General features: G+C 47.8%; 1 protein-coding gene across 1 annotated transcript in view; it reads right to left on the bottom strand.

Annotated features, from left to right (window-relative positions):
• Positions 1 to 27,915, bottom strand: part of HSF1 (heat shock transcription factor 1) — an 85,266-nt gene that overhangs the window by 48,373 nt on the left and 8,978 nt on the right. The window contains exons 2-4 of the mRNA XM_005291139.3: positions 22,227 to 22,282; positions 21,256 to 21,392; positions 16,117 to 16,241 (exon numbers count right to left, since the gene is read on the bottom strand). Of these exons, the coding sequence (XP_005291196.2) occupies positions 16,117 to 16,241; positions 21,256 to 21,392; positions 22,227 to 22,251 (287 nt within the window). The 5' untranslated portion in view covers positions 22,252 to 22,282. The remainder of the gene's footprint in view (positions 1 to 16,116; positions 16,242 to 21,255; positions 21,393 to 22,226; positions 22,283 to 27,915) is intronic.

A 27,915-nucleotide genomic window follows, 5' to 3' on the forward strand; every position in this document is an offset into this window, starting at 1 on the left:
TGTCACATCTGTTAAATAAAAGCAAATTGGAAACTGAAGGTAAAACGGAAAACGGACAGCTCTCTCCACAGATGCAGCAGTGGGCCGGAGCTGGGCAATACAGGCTCACAGGAACGTCACTTGAATGGATTATGACCAGCTGCAAGATATTTGCAGTGGGCAGGAGTTAAGAGCTCCATTTGACCGGCAGATTAAAACTACTCTGCTGCAGTATGAAGGGGAGGCCTGTGGAGACTAGAGGCGCCTGCATTTAATTCTCTACCTGATCCAAGCAGGCAGGCGGCTGGCTCATGACAGATAATGCAGGCCGCTTCAGTCCCCGTAGGCCCCACCTCTGCATTATAAGCAAAAGACTGCACTCTGGCCACCCTGGTTGTAGACAGCAAAAGCTGGAATAGGATTAATTGACTTGTAGACAGCAATGCCTCACTCCAGAGTTGCCTGCAGGCAGCAGAGGAAGCATCCAACGTGTTTGGTTTAACTCATGAGGGGTTCACGTTCTGTAACAGAGAACTGGCTTTCACGGGCTACTGTCCCAGTTTCCAGCGGGGTCGCCGGCAGGCAAGGAGGAATATGGGTTGCTTCCTGAAGCTATTTGCATCTGTTCAATTACCAAGAGTGAATAAAAGTTATCAAAAGTGTATCCGGGAAACATAGAGCCCTCTTTGGTCAGCTTCCTCGTTCCTGCCTTGGGAAACCCCTCTCAAGGAGCTGAGGGGAGGGCCCATCTTTGCCATTATTCCCCCAGGGCAGTGCTTGGCTTGTACTTGGCATTACTACAATACTGGCACCCCTAAAGTTAGTATTGCTTGGACCGACAGCAATCTAGCTACCACGTATTGATTATATTCTCTTTGTGCAGCAGCATGTGGAAGAGGTTTGCACGAGTCCCAGGTCTATGCTTTGGGGCAGTGGAATTCCTTGTTGAAAACTGCTCGCTCGATCCTTGGGGCACAAAACAGGGAGCAGAAGGGGAGAAAAGTAGATACTTCTTGAAAATTGGCCCTACTTTCACTACAGAAGGTTGGATTTTTAATGAAATGGCCCAGAAAGTCCTGATCTGCTCCAGGGTTTCCACTCTGACATTTCTAACAGGCCAAAAGCAACTTCCATTCACGAGAGGCACTCTGATACCGTGACAAAAAGTGCTGTACAATGACCCATGAAAACACTCACCGCTCCCGTGAGACCCGCAGTGAGTCAGCATTCACGCTCATTCCTCTCTTCCTTGGAGATTTTCTTTTACACATATACAGGAAGGGAAATACACCAAGATGTGCCCATGCCTTAACTGAATACTGGCACGATCACATCACTGTTATCCTCGGCCTGCCTCTCCCCACTAGCTAACAGACGCCTTTTGGGGCAGAGAGGAGGGGAGGTAATTTCAGGGTGTCCCCCTCCCTTCTGCTTTTGCCCCCCGCTTACCCCATCTCCATACAGTGGGGGGAGGGAGGGATGCGACAGGGCTCAGGCAGGAGGGCGCTTGCTGGCAGCAGCTGCTCTCAACTTGCTGATCTACTTAAAAAGGCAGTGTACATAGAGTGGGGTCAGCGTACTTAAAGGGGAATGCGCATCTCTCTCTCCCACACACACATGGTGTGTGTGTCTGTCTCCCTTTCCTCCATTGGTGCTGCCTTGTAGAGTGTGAGGCTACATTAACAACGTGTTAACCCTTGAGGGCCCAGCATAGTGCTAGTTCATCATTTAGCAGTAAGGCATTCCCTGGGAAATATCCCACCCTCTTCCACCCTCTGACTTCACCACCTCAACCAAGCTCCACAATCATCATTGCTGTGTACAGTATTCAATTGTTTGTTTAAAACTTGTGTGTGTGTGTGTGTGTATATATTATATATATAAATATATATATAATTTATATATATAATATATATATTATATATATATAAATAAAATAGTCTTTTGTCTGGTGAAAAAAATTTCCCTTCGAACCTAATCCCCTCATTTACATTAATTCTTATGGGGGAAACTGGATTTGCTTAACATTGTTTCGCTTAAAGTCGCATTTTTCAGGAACAGAACTACAATGTTAAGCGAGGAGTTACTGTATTCAGAGAACAATTGTTGATCTAACAACTATTGAGGAGTGGTAGAGAGAAAACAAGGTTGAAAAGTTCTACCTTTTACCCTCATTTTAAATTTAGAACTAGGAAAGTTGTTCAGCTACTCAACCCCCAAAAGATTTCAAGCAGCCTAGTGCCAGAAAGTGGAAGGCTTCCATTAACTTGGGTTTCTTAGCGGACTGACTAAAAGCTTGGATATCACCTAGTTGGCTTCATTATGTCCTAGCTCAGCTTTTCTCTCACTTAACACTGATGGATTCAATCTTTTCAACAAATGTTCTAATACAAACTCTATCCCCTTAGGTCCATGTCAAATACTAATATATAGTATGTTGCTTTTGGAACCCTGAAATGATAAAGAAAGTTACACGGGTCAAAATTATTTGGTATGATTTACTGGGGGTTTTGCATATGGTAAATGAATTCTGGTGAAGAGGAATCATACAGCAAAGGCCAAGTTCTGGTGTCTGGGTAGATTTATTTTTATCAAGAGAAATTTTAACTTTTAAATTCTGTTAGCAACTGGGGCCTTGTAAAAGCGGCGGGCCTTGTAAACAGAGTCTGGTCAGCAGGAAGTGCTCTCAGCGTTCCATGGCAAAGCTTCACGCGCCAAGCCAAAGCAAATGCAGTCCCAGAAGGACAGAGGGAGAAGCCGATAAAAACAGGTGCAGACACCATGGCTAGCCCATTGCTTTCAACAATCTGTTTAAAATTAAACTTTCGGATACACTTCAGCTCCCACTGGACAAAAGCAGAGCCAATGAATCACTAGGAAGTGACAACTTCTCTGCCTCACCTTCCTGCTTTGTGTTTTGCACAAGGGTAGTAGCACTTAGTACAGCAAGCTGGAGAGAGAGTGTGGGGGCTACCGTCTGAGCATGGGCCATGCCTAGGAGAGGGAATCTGGCCCTTCCCCTTCCTCCCAGCAAAGGAACCTGTCAGCATGAACAATCACAAAATCCAGGGAGGATTTCTCCATTCCTAACTCAAGTCTGCTGGGTTTGCTTCTCCACGCTGCTCCTACTAAATCCACAATCAAACTTTGTTTGTCAGGGTTGTAGCATTAATGTGAAACCATTTCAGTATCTTCTTTTCCAAAACAGCTGCTGACCAGATGCCAATTCTACGTCACCCTCGTCTACAGCGGGAGCATGAGTACAAGTGGAAAGGTCTTCCAGTGCATGACTTTGTGGCCAGGGTAAGAAGTTACAAAATAACGATCCCTTCTTTACAGCCACTTTCTTTCCAGGCCTGCTGATAACGCCTACATACACTCCCAAGTTACAGAATGGTTTGTTCCTTGGGACACTAGCTGGTCTGGAGCCAGGAAGGAACATTATTTTCAGATGAGGAACACTTCAACCCCAGGCTGTGTGTGGCACTGTGAAAGAGCCAACAGCTTTTTAATTTCAGCTCCTCAATGTAGAACCAAAACAGTTCCAGCCTAAAGATCCCAGAAGATAGATTTTGGCTTGCAGAACCTACTAAAACTGGAACCAAGGATCCAGGAGAAACAAAAACAGAGGAAGGTAGAATGGAGGCCAATAGAAACTGGAGCAATTCAACACTAGGCACTTTGTCTAATTTTAGTTTACGTATTGGTCACTCATTAGCCTTGTTTGAAATACCTCAAGAAGATGATAACCCAGCCAACGGGATAGGGGTAAAACTAGGCTGTCAATTAATCGCAGTTAACTCACATGATTAACTCAAAAACAAATTAATTGCGATTATCACACTTTTAAATCGCAATGTTAAACAAGAGAATACCAATTGAAATGTATTAAAATATTTTTGGATGTTTTTCTACATTTTCAAATATATTGATTTCAATCACAACATAGAATACAAAGTGTACAGTGCTCACTGTATCGTATTTTTGATTATAAGTATTGCACTGTAAAAACAAAAGAAATAGTACTTTTCAGTTCACCTCATACAAGTACTGTAGTGCAATCTCTTTATTCTGAAAGTGCAACTTACAAATGTAGATTTTTTTTTTGATACAAAAAAAACCAAAACAATGTAAACCTTTAGAGCCTACAAGTCCACTAAGTCCTGCTTCTTGTTCAGCCAATCACGAAGACAAACAGGTTTGTTTACATTTACGGGACATAAAACTGCCCACTTCTTATTTACAATGTCACCTGAAAGTGAGAACAGGCGTTTGCATGGCACCATAGGCACCGACTCTGTGGGTGCTCTGGGGATGGAGCACCCACAGGGAAAAATTATTGGGTGCTCTGCACCCACCGGCAGCCAAGCTCCCCCCCCCACGAGTGCACTGCGTCCCCGCTCCTCCACCTACCTCCCAGCGCTTCTCACCCCCCCCCCCCGGCACTGTTTGGCAGTGCTTAGGACTTTCTGGGAGGGAGGGGGAGAAGGGGGGACGCGGCGCATTCAGGGGAGGAGGTGGAGAAGAGGCAGGGCTGGGGTGGGGACTTTGGGGACAGGGGGTGGAATGGGGGCTGGGGTGGGAAAAGGTGGGGTGGGGACTTTGGGGAGGGGGTGGAATGGGGATGGGGCAAGGGCGGTGCAGGGGCAGGAAGAGGCGGGGTGGGGGAAAATCGAGCATCCAGCGGGCAGAGGGGAAGCCGGCGCCTATGCATGGCACTGTTGTAGCTGGCACTGCAAGGTATTTATGTGCCAAATGCGCTAAAGATTCGTATGCCCCTTCATGCTTCAGCCACCATTCCAGAGAACATGCTTCCATGCTGATGACACTCATTAAAAAAAATGCGTTAATTCAATTTGTGACTGAATCCCTTGAGGAAGAATTGTATGTTTCCTGCTCTGTTTTACCCCCATTCTGCCATATATTTCATGTCATAGCAATCTCGAATGATGACCCAGCACACTCTGATGCGGAACCTACAGAACTGAATCAACAAAAAAGAAAATCAACCTTCTGCTGGTGGCATCGACTCAAGACGATGAAAATGAACATGCGTCAGTCTGCACTGCTTTGGATCATTATTGAGCAGAATGTGTCATTGGCATGGATGCTTGTCCTCTGGAAGGATGGTTTAAGCATGAAGAGACATATGAATGTTTAGTGCATCTGGCACGTAAATATCTTGTGACACTGGCGATAACAGTGCCATGCAAACACCTGTTGTCACTTTCAGGTGACATTGTAAACAAGAAGCAGGGAGCATTAGCTCCTGCAAATGTGAACACATTGTTTGTCTGAGCGATTGGCTGAACAAGAAGTAGGACTGAGTGGACATGTAAGCTCTAAAGTTTTACATTTTGTTTTTTGAGTGCAGTTATGTAACAAAAAAATCTACATTTGTAAATTGCACATTTACGATAAAGAGATTGCACTACATTATTTGCATTAGATTAATTGAAAATTTTGTTTTTTACTGTGCAAATATTTGTAATAAATATGAAGTGAGCACTGTACACTTTGTAGTCTGTGTGGTAATTGAAATCAATATATTTGAAAATGTAGAAATATTTAAATAAATGGTATTCTAGTAACAGTGCGATTAATCGTGATTAATTTTTTAAATTACACTATTAATTTTTTTAATTGCTTGCCAGCCCTAGTTAAACCGTGTGCCCTTTTCCCCCAGCAGATTCCTGGGATTTTCTATGGAAAGCTATCAAAGTGAACACAAGTTTCTATTTTAAGCACAGGTCAGACGCTGAAATAACTCGTTAGTACAGATCCATGCATGGCTGTTAGAGCAAAGGAAACACCGCGACAGGCTGTCGAGAGGAGGTGCAGCAAGGAACCGGAGTGGTGTTCAATGCACTGCACAAACAAGCCGGGTGAGTGAGTAGGGGAGGCGAGTCAGTCATCAAAGCTTGACCTGGACACACAGAATTGAGAGGAGAGGGGGCAATTACACAAGTGATAAGCATGTGGCTGTAGGTAATCCCGGAAGTTGAGGAGCTCCCATAAGAACACTGGGTTAACAGGTTGATCTTTGCTTGGAAATATTAATTGTTCAGAGCCATGGACTGTTTTTGCTGGTCTGTGTAATCACCAAGATGACAAACGATTACTGCGGTGTCACGTATAGGACCTGCCCACCTCAGCCTGGCAGTTTCAAACCGTTATTTCTATAGTACATTTCTTGAGATGTCCTGGATTTAGTCCTTGATGAGGATAAATCTGACACTTTAAAGGTGAACCATCTGAGTTAGAGCACAAAAAAGCAGGGCTTTGGAGCTGTGCTCCAGCTCCAGGCAAAAAACTGCAGCTCCACTGCTTGGCAGCGGCTCCGCGCTCCAGCTCCGGGCTCCGCTCCAAAGCCCTGCAAAAAAGCAGCTATAGTTTTAGACTATGTCTACTTTGCACTTTTGTTGGTCGGGGTGTGCCCTCCTGATGGACAAAAGTTTTACAGACAGAAGAAGCCAGTGTGGACAGCGCTTTGTTGGTGGGAGACTCTCTCCTGCTGACAAAGCTACCGCCACTCATTGGGGATGGCTTTATTGTGCCAGCAGGAAAGCGGCTATAAGGGAGACCTTACAGCGGCACACCTGTGCCGATGTAAGATACGCAGTGTAGACAGAGCCTTAGTCATGAATAACCCCTTATACATTGCAGTAACCTAGGAGGGTCTGAATCTTCAAGTGCGCCAAACAAATCCCACGTTGACCTCAATTTTTCATGTGTTCAGCCTAAAGGGTCATTTTCAATGAGTTAAGCACCTGATAATGGGACTGAGGATACAGCAGGAGGGAGGTTGTAACTCTGAAACGTTTAAAGAAAAAGAAACATCATGGTGGTTCTTTTAAATGTTTACAGCTGAACATCGACTTACCGCAGTTTTGAAACTTTACTACACCGAAGGAAAATGCTGCTTTCCCTTTATTTTTTTAGTAGTTTACATTTAATGCAATGCTATACGGTATTTGCTTTGGGGGGGGGGGGGGGGTCTCTGCTGCCGCCGGATTGTGTACTTCCAGTTCCAAATGAGGCGTGTGGTTGACTGGTCAGTTTGTAACTGGTATTCCTAACTCTGAGGTTCTACTGTAAAAGTACAGCTCAACCTTAACTATAGTGATGCTCTTGCAACCTTAATTCTGAATGATCACTGCAGCTAGCTAGAGTATGAAAGCAACGGAAGTCCGTGCTGGTGCCAGGGGGCAGAATGAAAGATATCTCCTTGTTTCTTTAGAAAGAGGCCAAGGGAGCGTTTATGCTTTACGTTCCCCAGGACGAGCTGCTCTTTTTGCGTATCTTTCTGTGCAATGCAACTTAAGGAGAAAAATCCTGAGGTGATGCTGCCTTCAACTCTCCCAAGCCACACGGCAAGAATCTGACTGAGCAGTAAAGGCTGTCTTACTGGATGCTGCCATTCCAGACAGTGTCACACAAAGCATTTCTGATTCCTCAGAGCCCCAATCGGAACCCCCCCCCTCTTCCTGAGGAAGACGCATCAGTATATTTGCTTGTCTGACATTAAGAGTCCACAAGCTGAGCTCAGAGAACCAGGTGCACTCCAGGGAAGTCATGTCCTAGCCTGCAAACTCTCAGCCCTGTGGAGCACTATCCATTCCTGCTGAACGAGCTGCTGACAAGGACGGATAAATATTTTCATACCCCAAAGTTTAGTACGTCTTCTACTTTCTATCCCTGATGCCAATGGTAAAGACGAACAGCAAATTATCCAGTCACGAGCAGTATTATGCTGGTGAACTTGAGCTTAATTGCATTCTGCAATTTTTCAGGCAGACTGCATGAGCTAAGCAAGTCAACGAGAGAAGACTTGAGAAAGTCTGTTCACAGTGGTGCAATAAAGAGATAGTTACAATGAGCATTATATTGGATTTGCCCGAGATGATGTCTAAGTCAAACCCAATAAAACCTCCAGTCTTCTCTTTGCTGGCTCCAAGCCACATGCACTTTCAATATGCTACAGCGATCTTACTCTCAACAGGAGACAAGCTGTGACCATAAACTCTCTTTCATGTCAACAAAAGGGTCTGATTTAAATTGCATCTGGTATTTTTACATGAGTGAAAAAACTCAAACCACACCTTTAGACACACAAAGCAAGAAGAATAGTATACCAGGCTCTGAGAACATGGCTTCAAGCTTGTGGTCCAACAGAGGCCACTTACCACACTTCAGCAAAAGGTGCTTTACAACAAATACAAACACATTCAGTTTTACATAAATTCCTAGGAATGGCTCTGCTCTGCCAGCATGCACTGGGCAGACTGAACTCTATTTACTGCATCAGAAATATCTTCGTAACAGAGACCTGAGCGTTTTGTTGAGAGTGAGTCACCACCTCTCTCCAGATCTGTAGGAGGAGGATACTACTTGCCAACTTCCCACAGAGTTTGAGGATTTAGATAATGGCTGTTAAACATTTTGGACAGGAAAACATTAGGTAACTTCGTCTTGTTACAATTCTATACAAATCATTCCAATTTTGCACTAGTGACTCCTAAACTGCTACAGAATAGCTGACTAGTGCATGGCTGAACAGTTGATTCAGTCAGATTAGAGGCCAATGTGTAGCAAAATGGGTAAGCAGCATTGTTTACATTCTCATCTCTTGCCATTCCTGCTGGCTGAGGGCATCCTGAGCTGCTAAGCTGTTAATGTTCTTACTTCAAAGAGGGGACCGGGACGGCATTGCCTAAAATCCAGTCAGAAGCAGGGACAGGTAAGCTTTAAGGGAGGGGGAAATGTTGACAGGAAGTCATGCTGAGTGTTAGGAACTCCAGTTTCATACCAGAGATTGTTTTATGGATTCAGAGATTTTAAGGTCAGAAAGGACCATGAACTATTGGGATCATCTAGTCTGACCTGTATATTACAGACCATCAGACTTCCTTGAATCAACTCCTACTTCAACCTCAACAGGCGTGGTTGAACTAAAGCATCTCTTAGGGTACGTCTATACTACCCGCTGGATCAGCAGGTAGTGTTCGATGTATCGGGGATCGATTTATCGCGTCTCGTCTGGATGCGATAAATCGATCTGCTAATCGACGCCCGTACTCCACCTCGCCAGGAGTAAGCGGCGTCGACGGGGGAGCCGCGGCGGTCGACTCGCCGCTGTGAGGATGGTCAGGTAAGTCGAACTAAGATACTTTGACTTCAGCTACGCGAATAGCGTAGCTGAAGTTGCATATCTTAGTTCGAAACACCCCCCCCCCCCCAGTGTAGCCCAGGCCTTAGAAAAACATCCAATCTTGATTTTAAAGTTTCCAATGATTGAGACTCCACTACTGACCTTGATGAATTGTTCTAATGGTTAACTACCCTCACTGTTAAATTTTCACCTTATTTCTAGTTTGTCTAGCTTCAACTTACAGCTACAGGAACTTGTTATGTACAAATTGAAGAGCTGTCTATCAAATTACTTTTCCCTACGTAGATATTTAGGCTCATTATGTCATGCCACACCTTCTCTTTGATAAGCTAACTAGACTGACCTCCTTGAGTATCTCACTATGAGGCATGTTTTACAATAGTTTCATCACTTGGGTGTCTTCTCTGAACTCCCCGATTTTTCAATATCTTTCTTGAAGCAAGTATCAGAGGGGTAGCCGTGTTAGTCTGAATCTGTAAAAAGCAACAGAGGGTCCTGTGGGACCCTCTGTTGCTTTTCTTGAAGCAGACACCTGAACTGGACACGGTACTCCAGTAATGGCCGCACTAGTGCCAAATAGAGAGGTAAAACCACCCTCCTACTCTTGAGCTCCCTGTTTATATATCCAGTAGTCCTTCTGGCCAGTGTTGCACTAGAAACTCATTCAAGGTCATGGATAATTAGCTGAAGTCTTTCAGAATCACTGCTTCCTAGGATCTTGGTCTTTAGGCAGATGACCTTGCATTTGACCAAGCAGCCGATTTACACACGTTTTAGAGGAAGCATGTTTCACAAGCCTCTGATATTAACTTAGGCTGAATTCACACAATTCACTCTCTGGCTGGCTGTCATGTGTACATTTATTTCCAGCAATGGGGACATGGAAGAAGAGAATTTTGCTGGGAAATTCAGGGAGCAAATCTGAACTCTCTTTACAGTGGAACTTTGGGGCACTTTTCATGAAACTTCTCCCCACAAAACTGACCAGTCTTCCTTTTGGTCACAATAACTTCTTCTTTACTCTGATTCTTGAATTCTGGCTATACCTCCTCACACACCACTGGGGTTCAGGAATATCATTTTTTTCCTGCGAACTCTCTAAAGTAGTCTATGCTATCAGTACATGAAAAGAGCACAGAGACCCTCATTGTGTTCTGCACCCCATATTCTTCATAGAGATAGTGTTATATATATATGATTATGGCATAATTATGATGTATTTTATGCAAGATGGGTCATGTGAGATATCATTGGAAAGATTATGATTTACTGAATATGATTATCCTATTTGTGTGCATGTATCATTTCTGTATCTGAAGTTAGGAATATTGACTATGTATCGGTATTCCAAATGTGTTTACACCTGGGGAACGCCCACTAAACAAGATGCTTTCATTCTGAAAAGCTGGGTGGGGAAGGGCCATTAGAGAAAACAATAAGCCTTAGAAGAAGCTTATCTCCCACCTGGAGGGGGGGGGCTTCCTGAGGACCCTACAAACAGCCTCCCAGTAATGTCTGCTGTGACACTACAGGGACATGTGACCAGGTCACCTGGTGCTGATCTCCATCTTGGGATGTCAGCATTTTTCCCACAGACTGGTCTGGGAACCAGGCTTTGAACCAAAGGGTTCCGCCATATGCAAAAGCTACATAAGGCAGGGGAGTGACATCATCATGGTTCTTCACTGACTCCCCACCCAAAGAGACTCCTGGAAACACCTGAGGAATAAAGACTGAACTGGGGGAAGTGCTGGACCCAGGCTAAAGGGATTTTTAGCCCGTGAATGGAACACCTGGGGATTCCAAGCTGTGAGCAAGTGCAGCTTGCCCAAGAACATGCAGCCTGCTGGTATCATCCCTTAATTAGGGTGGGGATCTGTTATTCATATCCGATCTATGTAGTATATTAAGCTTAGTTTGCGTTTTTGTTTATTTGCTAGGTAATCTGCTTTAGTCTGTTTGCTATGCCTTATCGTCACAAAAATCACGAAGTTAATAAACTTGTTTTTGGTTTGTCTAAAACCTGTGGGTGTGGGGGTCATAACTTGCGGTAGAAAGCAGTTGTAGATTTCTCTCCACAGAAAGGACCATGAACTATTGGGATCATCTAGGGAGGGGGCCAATTTAATGAGCTGACGGTGTACAGTTCCCTGTGCAGTGCAAGACGGTATAATTTTGGGTTTACACTCGGGGGGGGAGGGAGGGGGGTCTGAGGGGCTGGAAAGGAAAGTTCCCTAGCTGGAGCGTTCCCATACAGGGCTGATCGCAGCATCTGCATGTAACTGCAGCTGGTTGTGTCCCTGCCTGTATGGGTGCTGGTGACAGAGCAGGCTGGAGCCTGTAGAGAGCTTGTCACAGCAATACAGTGTCAAGGGAGCCCAGGCGGGTGGGCTCACTGGTACCCCAGTTCCAGGTGGCACCCTGGAGGGAACCCATCACACTCATCTTTAGCGAGAATGAGCCAAACTGTTGCAGAGTAAGGCATGGTCTCTCCCACTCCCATGTACACTCGTTCTTCCAGATTATTTCTGTAACATCACAACAGGAAGCCATCACTGGTCTGGTCATCTTATCTGTCAAGCGAAGCAGCCGGGGTGCCTACAAGCTTTGCAGTAGGAGCCCCGAGATGACTGGCCCATACATAATAATGGGGGAGGCCTATTTAGAGCTATTATCAGCATGTCCCAGAATGCTGGAAACTGCTCGAGAAGTCCATGCCTGGTCTGCTCATTTATCTTTTCAGCTCTCATTTCTTCGGGTGGCTGGTCTCCTTCACCCCACAGCTACAGAGTGGTGCCAGCCTCCTGCATATTTTAGCTACATTTCACACTTGCATACTAAGACTAAACCCCATTATTCCTACACAGCAATACAATTCTCTGCTCATCCTCTGGTCCCGCTAAGGCAGGATTCCAACACTTGAATAAAGACCTGACTGTTGTCTGTAACAGCCCCTGTAGAGATTAAAGGGAACAGTAGTTGGAACTGAAAGATCTTAAAATATACATAAGCTCTATATGAAGTTTTAGAAGTGACGCTTGCAATAGACATCTCAGAGACAGAGGGAGAAGGAGAGCAAGGACAAAGGCTGGAGAGATCCCACAGCAGAGGAGATAAGATGTAACGTCACCACCTGAATGAAAAAGGAGCGGTAAGAGTTAGGGTTCAAACCAGGGGAGGGGACTGGAGAAAATATTAAAACGGAGAGATCAAGAATAGCAAAAGCTACACGGATGCCAGGTAGGATGAGAACAGAGCTGGGTTCAGAGGCCAAATGCAGATCAGCAGCCACAGGGCCGAGGTTAACATGAAGTATGCTCTGGGAGGGATGTGTAGACAGGCAAGAGGAGATTGTCTTCAGAACCCTGCTAAGGAAAGGGAAGCTGGAGACAGAACGAAAGGGTGGCAATCCAAGGATAAGGATGAGTAGGTGCTATAGAGGGAGGTAAGAGCGGAGGCAAGCAGCTGTATTTATCAGACAGGGAACCTGCAGGAGGCTGGGAAGATCTAGAAGTTGGACAGGGGTAAGGTGGTTGGAAGAGTCATCACAAAAGTCCCTTGTCATGGAGAAGTGGCTTATAGCCAGCCTTCATCTGAATGCCATGGACCATGCTCCTCCACAGGGAGCACGGCCTGCCAAAGCAATTGTACCATTTCTCTACTGAACGCCTAAGTGCTTGTTTGAAACTTAGTTCTATGAGAGGCGCCTTGCTAGTTTATTACACAAAGTACAACATACATTTTGTATTTCTGGGTCAATAATTCTCTTCCCATTTGCAGGGGAAACAATGCTGCTCTGAACCCATCTCCTCTCCAGAGCACTGCTGTATGCACTCCATCTAGTGGCTTACACAGGCACTCAGTTCACAGTCAATGATGTTCAGTCTATTCCCACAGGGTAGTGGGGTAGTATCAGTACAGACTACAGAGATCTACAATTCCACTTGAATGTCTTCATCTTTAATATACGAGTATGGTCCCAGACATTACGTCATTGCATTTGATCCAAGAAGTAGCCACAGAGAGAAGCATTGCATGCTGGGATCTCTAGTCTCTCTGGCCTGTTACTATCTAGTAAAGATGAACTCTGCAGCAAATTACTCTTATGCAAATTAGATGTGCCTTTTTGGCCCCCAGGGAAGAGTTACTTATAATTACAGCAGCACCTACAACTCCCCAATCTGACTGGGGCCCGTTACATTAGACACTGTACAGACATGTTACCTGTTGGACAGTAGCCGTCATCCGCCAAAGAGATGGCATTGGGGCTGCTGCTTTTCTAAAGAAGCAAGGTGCCAGTTTCTATTGCTAAGAAAAGGTGGAGGCGGTGATATCTTTTACTGGACCAGCTTCTGTCGGTGAGAGAGACCAGCTTTTGAGCTTACACTGGGCTCTTCTTCAGGTTTCTTAAGTTTCTGTTGCTGCCATACCAGCACGTCGTCAGTGGCTGTGTGTATGCATACGAATAAATAGGAGTGACAGAAATACATCTTAGGAGCAATGAAGGACTGTAAGACTGACCAATGGGATCCAGGTTGGCTGCTGCAAGCTCTCTTAAGCTCTTTATTCCCTACGTATAGAGTAAAAAGGAATCAACTGTGCTGGAAGGACAGTGCTTTCTACTTGGGCCAAGTGACACAGAGCAGCTGGGTCTAGAACTGCCAGAACCATAAGAGCGGCCAGACTGGGTCAGACCAAAGGTCCATCTAGCCCAGTATCCTGTCTTCCCAGGTGCCCCCGAGGGAATAAACAGAACCATCAAGTGATCCATCCCATCACTCATTCCCAGCTTCTGGCAAACAGAGGCTAGGGACACCATCCCTGCCCATCCTCCAGGAGCTTATCTAGTTCTTTTCTGAACCCTGTTATGGTCTTGGCATTCACAACATCCTCTGTCGAGGAGTTCTACAGGTTGACTGTGTGAAGAAATACTTCCTTTTGTTTGTTCTAAACCTGCTGCCCATTCATGTCACTTGGTGACCCCTTGTTCGTGTGTTATGAGGAGTAAATAACACGTCCTTATTTACTTTCTCCACTCCAGTCATGATTTTATAGACCTCTAGCATATCCCCCCTTAGTCGTCTCTTTTCCATGCTGAAAACTCCCAGTCTGCATCAGAGCAAGCAGCAGCCTGAGATCGTTTTAGGCAACTGACTAATTTTCCAGGAAAAGCGGGATAAAAAATTAACTCCCATCTCAGAAACACAGGTTTATCCTCTAACAGATTTAACACAGGTTCCATGACTGACAAGTCATCGGCTAGAACTTGAATGTTTTAGATGAATGTCAAAGACGTCCTCTCTAATGAGCAAAAACCTCCCCAGCAGGCTCCAAACTTGCTGCAACGTGCTGTATCAAAATAACTCTTGGTCATCTTAAACGCTTACTGCAGAACAGAGTTTTTCATTCAGAGTGGTGCTGGACCAATCACTTGGTTTGCCTGAAGGCAAAAGGAAACAATTGCTCCCCCACGTACCAGAGCATAGGAAGAGCAGATATACTCCTCCTCATGCAGGGGTATTTTACACGATACCGTTGCTTATTGGAGAGGAGAGGAAGAACTACTTTTCTTCCTCACCGGCAACGAAGAGCCTGAAGAGAACTGCATTTCATACAGCAGGGGCTGGGCACTGTGACCCAGGGGCAGGTAAAAAAGATCAAGAGAATCACCTCGAACCTGGAGACAAAGCAGGTTCTCTCCCACTCCCATGCATGTGACCAGCACTGCAGAAGTGAGCTGTAAGTACAAGGGGTACCAGTGAAATCCAGGAGAAGGGAGCTCTCAGAAGGCAGTGTGGAAGATGTACTCCCCATCAGGCACGCACACTTCCAGGTACCCATCCAGCCTGTCTGCTCTGTTCAGCCAGCGAGCTGAAGGCTAGAGCTGCACTTGACAGCATCCTCCCCAGTTCGTAAGCCACAGCAGGTCACTTAGGAACGCTGGTGGAAGGTTCTTCAAAACAAAGCAAAAACCTTGGACATTTGCTATCACTCATCTTGAGGCAAATTTCATGTGGGAGATGACTTATTCCACCCAGCCGAGATCTGCAAATCTTCCTAAGGGATCGGAATGTCCATTTCCCATTAAAATTAATGGAAATTGGGTGCCTAACTTTAAAACAAATCCTGCTATTGGGCAGGAAAACCAGCCGCTGCTGCCTGGATTTCAGACCCCAATGTGCATAGGTCACAGACCTCTGAATTCTGATCTGATCTGTGTGGGACGGGAGACAGGCTTGGTCTCAGTAAAGGGGTGATCAACAGTGCTCTGTGATGATCCCCAAAGGTTGACTCACCAAAGAGCGTTAATGGTGACTAGACAAGATCACATGCCCTATGCTCCCAACCAAAAGGAAAAGTATTGGGTTGCTGGCAACAAAATGGAGATTTAAATTGTGCATGTAATATGGGCTCGAAGACAGCAATTTTAGCACAAAGGGGTAGGAATTATTCCGTCACTTGAACACCAAGGTGATGGGCTTGGAGTAAGAACATGGAGAACAGAACATTCACATTTTGATGGAAGAGACTCAAGAGACAGAACCCAGCCCCACGCAGAGAATCAGACATCTGGTTGAGACACCATCGAGGAGGGAGACATCACTCTGTTCTTAGCTGCCCCTCCAGCTGACATCTAAGGCCATTCTGGATTATAGAGGGAAATTAGTACAGCCTTACTCGGTCTAGGATTGCAGGGTTGGTCACTAGGATACCAAGGTCTTTCAGAGGATTTAGTGGTGTTCAGAAGCTCTCCCAAACCCCAGCTCCTCCTTTCCCTGGAGAGAGAGCCTCTTAAAGCACAGGTTACACTCCTGAGACCACTGGGATTGTGGCAAATATAAGCGAGCAGAGAGCAATGCAAAGCAGTTAGACTCGGCCCAGAGGAGGTCTTGAACACAATACTTTCAGAGGGAAGTCAGATTAAGCACATTATTCCCCATCTCCTGCCCTCCCCATATACGTACTGTTTCATCGCTATCAGTTTGGAATCCATGCTCTCTTGCTTTCCTTTCATCATCTGGACATCAGTCAGTAACTTGGTTACATTGTCTTGACGAACCTTTATATCCTCATTCTTTATACTGGAGACCTGGAGACAGAGGAAGAGGACAGTGAGGTTTCACCCTATAAAATTGTTCTCTAAGCGTCAAAAATGGAAATGCAGATTAATTAGCCTCCTTCCCCATCCTCACCCACTCACCAGTCTAACTGTAGAACGAATCAGACAGGCGCAGATCAGCTCTTCTACAAGGCTGTCATTTGCAGACCCTTCCCTGAAGGAGCAGAATCCTTTTGGGTCAGAAATGCAAACGCTAAGGCTGCACTGGAAGCTTGCACAACGGCTGTCAGCTTTGTACTGACTTTCTGATTAAGTGTACAGTCTTCCATTGCACCAACAGCTCCTTCATTTGAAAGTAAGACATTCTAAGGGTGTGTCTTCACTGCGACACTTAACGCAAGTGTCCTAACAAGCTAACCCACTGGAGTGAGGGCACAGTGAAAGTGACCACTCTGCAAAACACTCCAGCTACACAGTGTGATTAGATTAGCCCCTGGGAGTAACAAACTACTGCATCCCGATCACTTTAGTAACTCAAGGATCAGCAGCAAACTTCAGCACACATCTTCACCTTGGGATGGGCCAGCTAGCTCAAGCTTAAAGCACCACTTAATACAAGCTACAGATGTGTTTGTGGATGGACGGGAGATGGGTTAGAGCAGGGGTCTCAAACACGCGGCCCGCAAGCCCCTCGCAGCCCCCCCGCCCTCCCCCAGTGTTTACCTAGAGCGGCTCCGGCTGGACCTGCACCAGGGGCACGGCAGGCTCCCTGCCCGCCTGCCCTGCCCCGCGCCGCTCTGGGAAGAGACTGGAACATGGGGAATAGGGGGGAGGGCAGAGGGGTGTGTGTTGCTGTTGCTTCAGGCAGCGCCCCCAGCAGCTCCCATTGGCCGGGAACAGGGAACCGCGGCCAATGGGAGCTGCTGGGGCAGTGCCTGAAGCAACAGCAACACACAGCCCCTCCGCCCCCCTTCCCCACATTCCAGCCTCTTCCCGGTACGCGCTGGGCCAGATCCTGCCCCCCGAACCTCTCCTGCAGCCAAACCCCCTGCCGCACCCCGACCTGAACCCCCTGCCTCACCCCGCACCCCTCCTGCATCCCAACCCACTGTCCTGAGCCCTATGCCGCACCCCTCTTGCACCCCGACCCCCTGCTGCACCCTGCACCCTGACCCCCTGCCGCACCCTGCACCCTGACCCCCTGCCGCACCCCGCACTCCTCTTGCACCCCGACCCACTGCCCTGAGCCCCCTGCTGCACCCTGCACCCCTGCCACACCCCTCACCCCTCCTGCATCCCAACCCACTGTCCTGAGCCCTATGCCGCACCCCTCTTGCACCCCGACCCCCTGCCGTACCCTGCACCCTGACCCCCTGCCGCACCCCGCACTCCTCTTGCACCCCGACCCACTGCCCTGAGCCCCCTGCTGCACCCTGCACCCCACACCCCTCACCCCTCCTGCACCCCACACCCCAACTCCCTGCCCTGAGCCCCCGCCATGCACCCCCTGGGGGCAGGGAGGGGGCAGAGTTGGGGTGGGGATTTCGGGGAAGGGAAGGGGTAGGAAGAGGCCAGGCAGGGGCGGGGCCTCATGGAAGGGGTGGAGTGGGGGTGGGGCCGAGGGCGGCGGGAGGGAGGTGTCAGTAATGCGGCCCTCAGGCCAATCTACTAGTCCTCATGTGGCCCTCATGGTCATTTGAGTTTGAGACCCCTGGGTTAGAGGCATAGTTTGAGTTATACCTCAAACTAACAATGAAGCAAAGACCAGCCTCAACAAGACCTGGAGCTGAGAGGCTAGGAAGATTAAGGGCAGGTCTTCACTAGCAACGTTAAAGTACTGCCGCGGCAGCGCTTTCACATGGCTGTGTAGTTGTGGCAGAGAGCTCTCCCAGCACTATAAATAAACTCACCTCCATGAGGGGAATAGCTCCCAGCACTGGTGCACTGTCTACACTGGCACTTTACAGCGCTGAAACTTGGGAGCACTCGGGGGGGGGGGGGAGGGGGTGTTTTTTCACACCCCTGAGTGAGAAAGTTGCAGCACTGTAAAGTGGCCGTGTAGACAAGCCCCACGAGAGCACATTTCCCGCTGGGGTTTTACTGAAGAGGAATACTAGACCATTACTGCTCTCTGCAATCAAGCACATTCTGTTTAGCAGAGGACACTGTTCTGAGGTCTAGTTTTACTAAGGCTGAACATTCGGAAAGCAGCTGTTTACAAGACTAATGGAAAAACGGATCAGACAGAGCTCACTCTTCAGCACCAGGAAAGGGCAAGACGAGAGCAGAGACATGGAGACAGGATGGGGAGCCTCTTCCAGTGCTTCCTGAGCAGCGGTCAGTCAGCTGGCCCCTTCATTCCCTTAGCAAGTGCGTAAAGGGCTGACGGGAAGCGTCTGAAGGGCCTGTTTCACCTCACTAGGAATGGCATCCTGGTACGTTTCACAAAGGCTTTGACACCTGAGAGCTCTATGAACCTGCCAGCAATTACAGGGGTTAACACATTTCACCTATTCAGACAGCAGCTCCCTCCCACCTTCACTGGCTAGCAGGCCCTCTGGGATCTGCACCTCACAACGTGGTATATCCTTTGCGGACCGTGCAGCGGTGTGGAGGTACTAAATGCTGCTCAGCGGAAGTGGCACCTAAAGTTATTGCAGAGCGCACTGGTTCTCCATCATGCAGCACAGTGTGCTGCCATCGCTGGGTTGCCTGGAAGGGTTTTTGGAAAAGGATGACTGAAAACCTGGCTGGCTGCATCTTCCACCCACATTTCAGAGCTAATGGAGTAGCCAAATAGTTCATGAGAAATGTTTGGCACCTAAAATATCAAAATGCTTCTATAAAATGCTTTTTTACTGAGACAGAACTAAATCCACTCCCAACAAGACAGCTAAGTAGCAAACACAAAAGGCAGGACTTGAAGTGCCCTTAGATCTTTTCGTTTCTGAATAGGATTCCTCAAATCCACCGATGAGGCAGCAATACGATTTTATACCTGGCAGCACAGGGGCTGCCAAAGTGCAGCCCACAAGTCCAGTTCAGGCCATGGTTGCCTTTATCTTGAATACAGATTTGACCTGGGCAGAACCCACATCCCAGCATGCAATGTTCCACTGTGGGAGGAGGTTGGGTCTGCTCAGCTCAGAACTGAGTACTGCGTGTGAGATCCCTACCCTAGCCTGGCTATACTGCTATTAAAAATGAAGGCAGTTGTGAGCTGTGTTTTGGAGTGTGGGTTTACCCCAGTTTAAAGGAAAAGTGGAGCAATTAGTATTTGGGACTCCCTGTGGAGGTTAACAAGTTTAACACACCTAGAGCATATCTTAAACACCTGTGTTTCCTGCTGCTCCCATTACTACCAGAACCATCATATTAAGGATAAACATATGGAGTTTCATCTTCCAAGGCCTTATAACTGATTTTTTTTTTTCTGTACTGGGCCCAGTCCTATTCAACATATTCATAAACGATATGGAAAAAGGGGTAAACAGTGAGGTGGCAAAATTTGCAGATGATACAAAACTACTCAAGATAGTTAAGTCCCAGGCAGACTGCGAAGAGCTACAAAAAGGTCTCAGAAAACTGGGTGACTGGGCAACATAATGGCAGACGAAATTCAATGCTGATAAATGCAAAGTAATGCACAATGGAAAACATAATCCCAACTCTACATATAAAATGATGGGGTCTAAATTAGCTGTTACCACTCAAGAAACATCTTGGAGTCATTGTGGATAGTTCTCTGAAAACATCCACTCAATATGCAGCGGCAGTCAAAAAAGCAAACAGAATATTAAGAACCATTAGGAGAGGGATAGAGAACCAGACAGAAAATATATTGCCTCTGTATAAATCCATGGCACGCCCACATCTTGAATACTGTGTGTGGATGTGGTCGCCCCATCTCAAAAAAGATGCATTGGAATTGGAAAAGGTTCAGAAAAGGACAACAAAAATGATTAGTGGTATGGAACGGCTGCCATATGAGGAGCGGTTAAAAAGACTGGGATTTTTCAGCTTGGAAAAGAGACAACTAAGGGGGGTTATGATAGAGGTCTATAAAATCATGACTGATGTTGAGAAGGTAAATAAGGACGTGTTATTTACTTGTCATAACTCAAGAACTAGGGGTCACCAAATGAAATTAGTAGGCAGCAGGTTTAAAGCAAACAAAAGGAAGTATTTTTTCCTCACAACGCACAGTCAAATTGTGGAACTCTTTTCCAGAGGATGTTTTGAAGGCCAAGACTATAACAGGGTTCAAAAAAAGAACTAGATAAGTTCATGGAGGATAGGTCCATTAACAGCTATTAGCCAAGACGGACAGGGATGGTGTCCCCAGCCTCTGTCTGCCAGAAGCTGGGAATAGGTGACAGGGGATGGATCACTTGATTCCCTGTTCTGTTCATTCCCTCTGGGGCACCTGGCACTGGCCACTGTCAGCAGACAGGACACTGGGCTAGATGGACCTTTGGTCTGACTCAGTATGGCCGTTCTTATGTAACGGTCGAAGTGAAGACTGCAGTTCAGCCAAGGACTGTGTTGCTCCTTCCTGTTCTACAGCAAAGGTTCAGCTGCTCTCTGACATCTCCCCCTGGGAGAGGAAAGTTTGCCATAACCTCCATTAGGCCAAACCTACATAGGCAGTACTTTAAAAGAAAAGGAGATAAATCTGGAGGTGAAGCTGGCTCCCTATTTGCCAAGTCAAAGTGAATTTGGCTTCCATGTTACAGGCCAAATTCCCAGTTGTCTCCAGGGTATCCCAAGCCAGATGCTAAGAGAGCAATTAGAGAAATTGGCCCACTAAATATCTACCACACACTGATTGGCCGATTGGCACTGCAGCTTGGGACTCAATGAAATGTGATGCAGGAGTCAACTAGAAAACCCACTTGGCAGAGAATGAAAACTACAGTGCCAGAATCCCCTTTATACCCAGAGCATGCGGCTGCTTTGCTGACTGAAGAGGAGACAGTAACCTCCTCAGTTTCACAGTGGTTCACCCACGGGCTGGCCTGGAATATCGCTGAGGTACACTTACGCTGGTTACTTTCCTCTTGATATTCTCCAGGAGCTGCTCCTGGCCTCGGATGAAGTACGGATGTTGAAATTCAGTATCGTCCTTCTCTGGCTTCACCAAACCACCCTGCTCAATGTGGACAACCTTTCGAAAGCCATCTAAAAGTCAAAGGGGGATAATTAGAGAAAGGCAGAGCAATCTAAAGATTGAGAATGTGACTGCAAGCACAAATCTGTCATCATTTGCCAAAGACTGAGACACAGAGTGCTCTACTGGTTCAACAGTCTTTGGGATCATTAACTCTTTGAGGGGATGTCCTCTGCCCCCTCACCAATGTAAGAAACCCGACCCCTCCCCCAGCAGCAGACATTCCAACACTGCCTACTCTACCCTTCTGCTAGGCTGACAGCAAAGGTGGTGAGTCCTTCTCAGCCAGACCACTTCATTTTCCACATGCCAGCTACCTGCCAAGGGTGCAGCACAGCACATGGGGAGCACAGGGCAGCGGGAGTCTTTGGGGCTCGTCTCAGACAAGAGCCCCAGCCTTGCTACATGTCCCGGTGACAAACCCAGCACAGCACCTCTTAGAAACAGGAAGCCCTAGCGGCATTAAACATCTGGGGATTAGACAAGAACCTAACTTGCCTGTTCAGTACAAGGCATCAGAAGGAAAGATTCGTTAGCAATACGTTTTTCTTTAAGAGTAATGCCAAAAAGGGAAACTTGAAACAAATGGCTTGCAACGTATCCAGTTTGGGGGAGAAGATGGCCTCCGAGTACAATTAGCACTGATACACTCAGCACTACACAGGACACACAGACACCCGCCCTGTCACTTCATTCACGACTGAAACACCAACACCTTCGTGATGATTCCCTGTAGCTGTTTACCACCACCCAGCAATACCACAATCATCATTAGAGCAGGAAGTGAACACTACCATGTCTAATTGAAACTGTGAAGGGAATTTAAGGAGGCAGAATGTAATTACCAGAGTTGGAATTTGGCTGAGACATTGGGGTTAACACCTCAAGAGTGCCACGGAATCTGTAATGAAGCAAAGTGATCAGAATCTCGGTTTTGCATCTCGCCAAAAAGACAGGGGTGTTGTGCTCCTGGCACTACTAATGCTTCACTGGGGAGGTACTGATCTACACAGATGGATGAGCTCCCTTCGGATTTTATTTAGGATTTGTTTAGTATTCTTTGTAGCATCTGAGTACGTCACAGCACCACTATGAGGGAGGGAAGTATCCCCATTTGTGAGATGAAGAACCTAGGCTTGAGTGAGTATGGCCATATCTCCACTACACAGGCTGACATAAGTCTTCTTGCGACAACATATGTACATGTGACTACACCCAAATTTGTCTCTGGCCAATGGAAGTGCCCTATTACAGCACTGAACTAAAACCACCTCCCCGAATGGCATAGAGCCAGGCTTGACATACTGAGATCAACACTGTGTGAAAGTAGAAACTGAGTGAGTCCTCTAGCAGCTGTCCCACAATGCCTCATTCCCTGGGACTGGGATTGCTCCGGTCACAATTTTAAAATGCCCCGGGGTCACAGAAACCTGAAGGTCACCCTCCCCCACGTATTTCAAAAACAAATTGGGAGTTTTAACACCTCCTCCTGATTACTCACCTGGTGATCACACCCAGCAACTCACCCTTAACTGTGTGCAACTGCCCAGCCGACCATGCCGGCTCCATGCAGTAGATGCACGTCTGCCTGCTGCAGACAGGAAATACTGATCTCCTGAGCCAGTAGGAAGAGGCTGTGCACGCACAGCTACGGACCAGCTGTAGAAACGGGGACATCTCTGAACAGACTGTAGGGGGGATGCAGGCAAAAAGGTATGACAGGGATCAGCAGCAGTGCCATGTGAAAGGGAAGGAATTTTGCCAGGGATCTCAGGAGACCAGGGAGTGCAACAATTGATCTAGGGCTTCGCCACAGACCTGCTGCTTGTACAAGAAGCTGCAAACCATACTTGGTGAAGACCGCACCAGCGCCCTACAGACCACCGTGGATCCCTCAGAGGAGCCCGGGACAAAGACCCTAGCTGTGACCAGAGAGGAGGAAGAAGGGGTTGGAAGACGTGGTGGGGGACTCTAGCCATGCCACGAACCAGGACCTGCTTGAGACTGCCCCAATCTTGCCAGGCGAGTGAGCTTGATGAAGGGGAAGGGAACTCAGGTGTGTGCATGCATTTCTCCTTTCAACGTTTACACGTCAAAAGGATGCCCTGCCTGTCCCCAAGTTAACCAGACAAAGGTATGGACTGTTCCTCGGGTGAGAAGAGGTAGCAGCACAGCAAACAGAGGGAGAGCTGGCGTCTTTCCTTTCCCTGTTGGGTTAGGCAGTGGGGGAAGAGAGGGATGCAGCGCACTCTGTTTACGTACACAGGGATGTCCCTTGTACCCACCTAGAGAGCTCAATGACACATTCATGGAGATACTCTGCAATCAGTTTGGCTGGCACCATTGCAGTAAACAGGCCAGCGGCATATGGGCCCAGGTGGCTTCGGGATACTGGGAGCAGACGTATTCTCTGTGCCTTTGTGACTCTCAGGCACACCGCCCGCAGAAAAGAGTGCCCGCACTCACTGCCATTGCCCTGTGCTCATACCCATGGAATAGGCACCAAAAAGATTCACGCAGCAGAAAATCCCCACTTCCCCCCGCACTGGGCCATGCCCATCACAGCCGGGGTTAGAGAGCTGTACTGAGGTGTTCAATAAGCACGTCTGCAGGGTGCTCATGGCAATAAGGGAAAGGAGTTCTGAAACTCCCGCTTTTCCATTGTGATTGGAAACCAACAGTACACCTCGGGTTTTATCAGCAGCTGCTGGAGTGGTGGCCTTCAGGGCTGCCCCCTCTGCAAGTTGCAGATCCCTGACCCCAATGAGGAAGAACATGTTCCCCAAGATCCCATAAAGCCAGTGCTACATCGGACCATGAACAGAGGGGGCATGGAGGGCAAACAGGACTAACAGCACAGAGAAAGGGGACAGGAAGAAGGCCCAGGAGCCCCCACAGCACAAGAGGGAAATGCACCAGGAAATAATGGGTCAAACAAATGCTGCAGACCTTGTTTGACCTACAGATCCAAAAATTCCAGATTCTCCACCTCTGCAGTCCTCGGAGAACTCCACGGCTGCTCCACCTCACGTCCCTAAACATATCCTGCAGCACAACAGGGCGTATCTGTACCCTCACTACTCCACACCAAGGGACAGCAAGGAAAGCTACAGATCGACATACACCAACTATGGTTCTCGTGGGTTAGTGCACGCGTAGCCACGATGGACTACACCTGTGTGCTCAAAGGGACATATATTGATTTCCTTTCTCCTTCAGATTTTTCACCTCGTTGTGTTAAAAATGTGTATGACATTGCCTGTGGGGGGTTTGCACATTGATTTTCCGCAGTGTTTTTTCAACACAATCAAGTTTCGCTTTGGAGAATCAAATTCTCTTTATTAGTTCACAACAAATATTGCAGAATGCCCAGCAGTAGCCAAAGCAAACAGTACTTGTAAACGCATACCAAGCGCCACATAATGAATAGCTTCAGGAAAATACCAGCCATATTTATCAATGTGGAGCAAACACTACACAATTCTGAGCAGCACCCCGAGCTCCCCGGCTCCAAACGGTCCTGTGGCTGCCCGTTACACTGCTCTCTCAAAGCCTTCCTCAGCCGCACAGCTCCACCAGCAGCCAGTCGCTCCACTCCCGCCCTCCACCCTGAGAGCAGCTTTGCCCCCCTTGCCTCACAGATAGTAGGTGGCTATAACCAGTGGGATATTTTCCTCACTGAGATCCAATCTAGTGAGTAAACATCACCAGTGTCACTTCAATCTACCAAAAGTACATTCAACGGTCACGCTGCACTGCTGGGCCACCAGCTGAACCTTCCCTTGGTGCTGTCACGGTAACTAGAGTACGACTTCATGAGCTAGGGCATCAAGGGGTAGGCTGGGTTGCCCAGAATTACTATTGGCATTTCCATATCACCAGTCGCAATCCGCCAGTTGGGAACGAATACCCCTGCTGCAGCTTTCTGAACAATCCTGTGTTCTTAAAGATGCACCTGTCACACACCTTCCCTGACCAGCCCCCATTGATAACAGTGAAGCATCTCCAGTCATCCTCCAACACTTGCCGAACCATTGAAAAGTAGTCTTTTGGGCAATGTGGGCTTGCGCCCCACCGCAGTTTGGAAAATCTCATTGCTGAGAATGCATCCACTATATCCTGCACACCACAGAGAGTCACAATTCTGCAGAGCAGGAGACAATTAACAGCCCCCACTGTGGATTTTCCAGCTTCAAAATCATCTCCCCTGATAGATAGCAATACAGCTGTGTCAGCTTTCAGAGTGTGACCGCCACTTGCTTCTCAACCGTCAGTGCAACTCATTCTGGTGTCCACACGCTGGAGGGCTGGGGCTTGCTCGGCACACAGATCCAGGAATGTGGTCTTCCACATGCGAAAGTTCTGCAACCACATTACGATGCAATCCCACCAATCAGTGCTTGTTTCTTGAGCCCAGAAGTGGAGCTCTGCTCCATGAATACCACCACCCTCGAATTGTTCTTTCCCTATGTCCATCAAACTGTCCTTGAAGAAACAGTTTTGTTCCTGTTATTCCAGTACATCCTGCAAGTCTGCAAACACAGGAGAATCGTGCATCCTGTGCTTGCCGCATTCATGAGACTAGCGCAGAGCTTTGTGGGCTCCATGCTTCTGTCTGAGATGGCAGACACTGAAAAGTGCTGCATGGATCCAGGGGATTTTTTTTTAAAGGCGTGAAAATGATGCGATATGGATGGCGTTATGAGATGGAGACCGTTGCATGCTGGGAACTTGACCCGTAGTTCCCAGAGACCTCAGGGCCAGTTACTTCTACCCCACAACACATTGTGAGAGTGTCCCCAGAGGCACTGCGCTGAACGGCAGCATGGGGCACACTGGGATACCTGCCTCACATCGACACCCGCACTCATGGTGCGCAGGCACAGTGTCGATGCAAGCAGGCATGCGCCTGAGTGCTATACAAATGTTGGTGGCTGTATGCCGACATAACGTCTGCAGACCACGGCTTGCATGCAGACGTGGCCTAAGTAATTTGTCCAAGATTGCACGGGAAGTCTGTGGCAGAGCAGGGAACAGAACTCTGATCTCCCAGGCCAGTGCCTCAACCACAAGTCACCCTTCCTCTGAAGAGCAGAGCCTGCTGCACCTTGCAAGGCTCCTGTCTGAGACACGTGGCCCTGAACTTGATATTACACATTACAGATCGACATTACTCCATAACATTCCTCAGAGGTACGGGGAACCCAAGGCTTGGCAGATAAGTGACTTGCCAAAGACCACACAGTGAGTCAGTAGGGGAGGGAAGATTAAAATTCAACAATCCCTACGCAAATGCTGCAAGAGTAAATACAGCACATACAGTCTCTGATTTAAGTGCCAGACTGACTTTTTAAAATAGCCGAACACTCATATCCCGGTTACATTTAGATCCTTACGTTTCAGATACGTACTGTGTTTCTGCTGGAGGCACAGTTGTTACAGAGACCCACGAGTACAGGAGGCCCGTAACTGACACACAGCGCTGCAGCAATACCACCCTGAAGAGGCAGTCTGGTAACTGAGTATTAGCTTGGGGTTGTGGGGAAGATTACTGGTATCGTTGTAGCTCCTAGGTACCCCACTCATGGACCAGGCCCCCATTGTGCTAGGTGCTGGACAAACAGAACAAAAAACATCTCTGCCCCAGAGAGCTCAACAGCTGGACACAGGGAAATAATAGGACAATACTGGTCAGCATGGCAGGCAGTGGCCTCAGCACATCAGCAGCGGGCCTGTCGTCAAGTGTTTTGGAGGCATGACAGCAAAGCAGAGTTTGGAGGAGGAATAGGAGGCAGTTTTGAGACTGTTTACAGGAAGCTCCTCCCATGCCTGTGGGGAAGCCTGGGAAAAAGCAGAGAAGTGTTTGACAATTTAACAAGCAGGCAACGGAGGCTGGCATCATGGGCTGATTGGAAGACATGATCAACCTTTCAATACTGAGTGAGAAGTGATAGGTTGGGTGGGGATAGGCCATGAAGGGCCTTGAAAGTGAAGACAAGTGTGTTTAATATGACAGAAGAGGCAGCCAGTGGAGGGATGATCTCTGCAGCAGCATTCTGAATGGATATGAGGGGGGCAAGACTGCATTTGGCCAGGCCAGAGAAAAGATGCTGCAGGAGCTGGGATGAGAGGGTCTCAGCTTTGTGGATGGAAAGGAGAGGTGGGATGTTTGTGAATAACATCTCTAAGAATGTGCAAGACTTCGATATAGCCTGGATGTGAGGTCCTAGAGCAGAGGTCCCAAAACTGAGGGGTGCACCCCCCCTAAGGGGGCATGGAGGAACTTCCGGGGGAGGGGGACCACAGTGGGGCCCAGGCCAGCCCCCACAGGGGGCAGGGGAGGGAATGCCACCCAACCTCTCCACCAGCTCTGCTCCATTCCTGCCCCCATCCCCGCCCCAGCTCCGTTCTGGGGCTGAGGCTGGGAGCAGAACCACACCTGGCCACGGACCTCGTTGCCTGCCCCCAGCCTTGGTCCCCAGCTGTGACCCTGCTCACAGCCCCAGCCTCCTTATCCCATCCCCTGGAGGCACG

The sequence above is a fragment of the Chrysemys picta genome, chromosome 2, assembly GCF_011386835.1.
Source record: "Chrysemys picta bellii isolate R12L10 chromosome 2, ASM1138683v2, whole genome shotgun sequence".
Classification (NCBI taxonomy): Eukaryota; Metazoa; Chordata; order Testudines; family Emydidae; genus Chrysemys; species Chrysemys picta.